This window comes from Corvus cornix, chromosome 6, assembly GCF_000738735.6.
Source record: "Corvus cornix cornix isolate S_Up_H32 chromosome 6, ASM73873v5, whole genome shotgun sequence".
Classification (NCBI taxonomy): Eukaryota; Metazoa; Chordata; class Aves; order Passeriformes; family Corvidae; genus Corvus; species Corvus cornix.
The window spans coordinates 26,796,820-26,800,899 of record NC_046336.1 but is presented as its reverse complement, the minus strand read 5'-3'; the positions used below and the strand labels follow the sequence as shown (position 1 = coordinate 26,800,899).

The window sequence follows — 4,080 nt, the reverse complement described above, 5'->3', positions numbered from 1 at the left end:
TAAAAATTGAATTCGCATAAGAATTCAAGGAGCTGGTTTTAGGCAAGCAGTAGCACGGTTGCAGTGCGATGTTGTTTGCTCAGAGCCGTTAGGTTGTGAAGAATGAATGAGAACATTTTGTACTGGGGTTTCCTCCTATGCGATTTTGGTAGCTAGTGAGAATTGTGCTCTGGGGAATTGTTATCTTAGGGGCTATACTGAGTACTACCAGCTCCCTCCCTGAAGCAGCCCTCAACAACAAAACGAAAGACAATCGATCCCCTTCAATTCTGTTTATTCAGATCGTATTATTCTTGTAACTTGGACTTCAACATAATACAGCATATTGCACTTACCGGAGAGCAGCACAAAAGAGAGAAAAAAAAAAAGTACAATAGTTCAGTTTATTCCCAAGGAAGAATAAAATGAGACAGATGTTGCTCTTCTTAAATATATGAAACCAACTAAAAGTCTGAGTACATGTACACAAGATTTACTAAGTCCCTGAATACACCATTTGAAACTTTACACATACTTTTTTTGCTTTTCTTGTAATTTTTACAGAGATATACAGTATGTCACACACAGTTTCAGCTCGAGAACACTCTGCACAATTGTATCCCAGCTACAAGGCTGTTGGGTTTTTTGTTTTCTTTTTGGTGTTTTTTTTTTTTTTTTGAAAGATTCCCTCAGATTTCTGCTAATGATTACTCCAATAATTTTCTTCAGGTCTGTCTCACATTTCCCACCCCCTCCACCTTGCCAGAATGCTGAGGGAAATACTGATTAAAAGTAAGTCTAGAAGAAAGCCATTACATCATGACAAAGGGTTAAACTGTATATATTGCACATCAGTACAGAAACATAATGCAGTAACGTTTTCATCCCCCGCTCTGTCTCTCTCCCATACGTCTCTCCTTGCTCCTGGGTCTGGGCCACGTGGGGGAACCTAACTGTACTCATAGTCTGATGAGTCCTCCTCAGATACCCCTTTCAGGTCTCTGTGATAAGAGTCCATGCCATTCTCATCCATCTCTCCTGCTGGCTGGAGGCTTTTCCCCACACCTTTGCGCTCCTCCATTTTGATGGTGTCGTAGAGTCCCTTAGGTCCTTCCTCAAGGAGGATGTTCCTCTCTGAGTGAGAGGGTTTCATTTGGCAGACATTTTTGAGAAAGAGGAGGACAGGGGCATAAAGCACGTTGGCAAGCCCCATGCCCAGGTTGAGCTGTGCAAAGCCCATGGTGTGCACAATCTGGCCGGCCACAATGGGCCCCAGGGCATATGCCACGGAGTAGGAGATGTCCGCAATGGCGTAGACACTGCCATAGACAGAGACGTGACGCACGTCTACCAGGAAAGCCAGGGTGGGCAGCAGGGCTGTGTCCACCAGGGCGATGCCAAAGCAGATGCCACAGAGGGGAATGATGACCTGCCCGAAATTCCTGCAGGCTGGCACCAAGCAGGAGCTGGCACCGATGATGGCCATGCCCAGGGCCCCGTAAAACCACTGCAGGTGGGGGTACGCAGCAGCCAGTCGGACGGTGACGTAGACGCCCAGCACGTGGGGGAAGAAGGCGGGCAGCCAGGTGAGGCCCACCTCCCACTCGCTAGCCCCCATGGAATCCTTCATCCAGTTGGCGATGGTGGGCTCCAAGAAGGCCAGGGGGATGTTGCAGGTGGCCAGGGCCCCTGCCACCACGGCAATGTAGGGGTCAATCATGAGGCGGTGGATGGGGGTGCCGACAGGCATGTTGGCCCGTGCCCCCGTGCCGCCGGGCGGCGCCAGGACCAGCAGCAGCAGCCCGTCCAGGAGGCAGACGCAGGCCAGCACCAGGAAGGGCACCCGCTTGCCCGCGAACTCGTAGAGGACACCGCCGAAGGGGGGGGCGGCCAGGCTGCCGAAGGAGATGCAGGCCAGCGCCGTGCCCAGGGCGCGGCTCCGCGCCGGCTCCTCGGCGTAGCGGTCGGCGATGAGGGCGATGCCGGCGGTGTCGGCAAAGGCAGAGCCCAGCCCCTGCAGACTGCGCGCCGCGAACAGCGTCGCGTAGTTCTCGGCGAAGGCGAAGGTGGCGGTGGAGAGGAACATGACGGCCAGCCCGGCCAGCAGCGGCGCCTCGTAGCCCACGCGGTCGATGAGGGTGCCGCTGAGGGGGTTCACCAGCAGCTGCAGCATGGCTTTGGAGGCGAACAGCACCCCGATCTGCACGTCCTCGTTGCCCCCCGAGGCCGGCGGGTACCGCGCCGGCAGAAGGCTCCGGTTGCCGCCGCCGCTCCCGTTGCCCCCCGCGGGCGCGGACGGGCCGGCGGTGCCCCCGCCGCCGCGCATGGCCGCGATGTAGTCAGGGATGATGGGCACGATGACCATGTAGAGCATGTTGTCCAGCAGCAGCGCCACGCACACCACCACCAGCAGCAGCCGCCGCTGCCGCCGCGCCTCCCCCATGGCGGTGCCCAGCTGCCGCCGCCGCTCGCCCACCGCCTCCGAGAGCCGCTCCACGGCGGCCCGCGCCCGGCCCGCGCCCCCCGCCTCCGACATCGCCCTCAGCAGCGCCGCCGCCGCCCCGCCGCCCGCATGGGGCACGGCGGGGGCGGCCCCGCCGCCTCGGCCGCCCGAGCCCGCCGCCGCTCACCTCCGGGCGGCTGCCGTCAGTCCGCGCCGCCGCTGCGAGGCGGCTCCGAGGGGCCGGTCCTCCATCACCACACTAATAAGCGCCGCGCACGGAAACCCCACCCGCCCCCGCCACCGCGCCGGCCCCGCCGCTCGCCCGCCCGTCCCCGCGCCCCGCCCCGCTGCACCGCGCCGGCGACGGCAGCCCTGCCCGCCGCGGTAAGGGGGCTGCGGGGCGGGGGTGCCGCCGGGGCTCCCCGCCCCGGGGGTGTGCCTGGGGGGGCGGTGGGGACGCGGCACCGCCCCCGAGGTGGCGGCCCGACGGCGCGGCTGGCCGCGGACGCCCGGGCAGCGCTGGAAGCGAGCCCGGCTCTCTGCCAGCCGCACGGAGCTCTCCGTTGCTTCCCCCTGGGCCTGGGCGGCAGGGCCCGGGTGCGATGTGCGGCCGCCGGTGCTGCGGGCAGCGGTCCCGTGTCCTCTCGGGCCCGCGTCGGCGCTGCCTCAGCAGAGCCCGGCTCGCTTGCGGAGGTCGGCGATTACGGGCTCTGCCGCTGTCCTACCGCCGTCTAACCCGAGAGCTGCTCGGGGCTGGTCGGGAACACGCGGCGCGGGTCCGCCCGCGACGGCGTAGCCGGGCCAGGGCAGGGTGTGGGGGCGCTCGGGGGCACTTGGGCTAATCGGGAACGGGGCTAGTCCGGGCTGGGCTGAGCCCTGCCCTGCCTCGGGTGGAGGGCGTCAGACCATGGAATCTTCATTGGAAATCAGAGAGCAACACAGTAACTGTCTTCCTGCCTGCCGAGCATGTGTCTAACACTGAGACAAACACCAGGGAAATAATCTTCGAGTGCGGTTGTGTTACACACTGCCCGCATTTTGCCGGGCCAGTGCGGCAGCTGGAAGCATTGCAGAGCAGGGGGCCTCACTCGGTGCAGAGGCTTGGGTATCGAGCAGATACTCTTTAGCATAAAGCAGCATATCATTACTCCTGTAGCAGAAGTGACATGCGGGCTGATCCAAGGAGGATCTCTGCAGAAGGCTGTATGAAATAACCGCATCTCTCAGCCGAGCGCTTCCTGAGTAAATGTGGATTTTGGGCAACTTCATTTGCTTGCATACCTGGGCTTCCAGAGCTGAAAGGGAGATGATTTATCTGTCAGTTGCTGTATCTTGCTCTGTTGCAAGAAAACATTCTAGATGGTCAGAAAGACTTTAAGATGGATCCCTGCATGGAGTGGCACACAGATCCGGTTGTGCTTACACAGAAGTGGAATCTTAGAGCGTATTTAAAATAACAGTACTCCGAGACATCCATATTGTCGTTGTTACCGTTATTTGTTATTCATTTACTGCATCCACTGTAAAACTGCAGACATGCACCACTGACAGTCGGGACAAAGATCTTGACTTGGGACTTTAAATAAGCTATTATCCTAAATGCTTCAAAAGCTAATTCAGGGTGTAGAAGGAAAGTGTCTGAAGGAATAGAAGAGTCT

At 59.3% G+C, this 4,080-nt stretch overlaps 1 protein-coding gene across 1 annotated transcript; it reads right to left on the bottom strand.

Annotated features, from left to right (window-relative positions):
* Nucleotides 1-257: 257 nt before the first annotated feature.
* Nucleotides 258-2,515, bottom strand: SLC18A3 (solute carrier family 18 member A3). The gene has a single exon (XM_019286521.2). It carries the CDS (start codon nt 2,513-2,515, stop codon nt 929-931), a length of 1,587 nt encoding a protein of 528 aa, XP_019142066.2. The 3' UTR covers nt 258-928.
* Nucleotides 2,516-4,080: the final 1,565 nt, after the last annotated feature.

Coding starts and splice junctions, on each gene's coding strand:
- SLC18A3 (XM_019286521.2), bottom strand. CDS start 2,515: ATGTCGGAGGCGGGGGGCGCGGGCCGGGCGCGGGCCGCCGTGGAGCGG.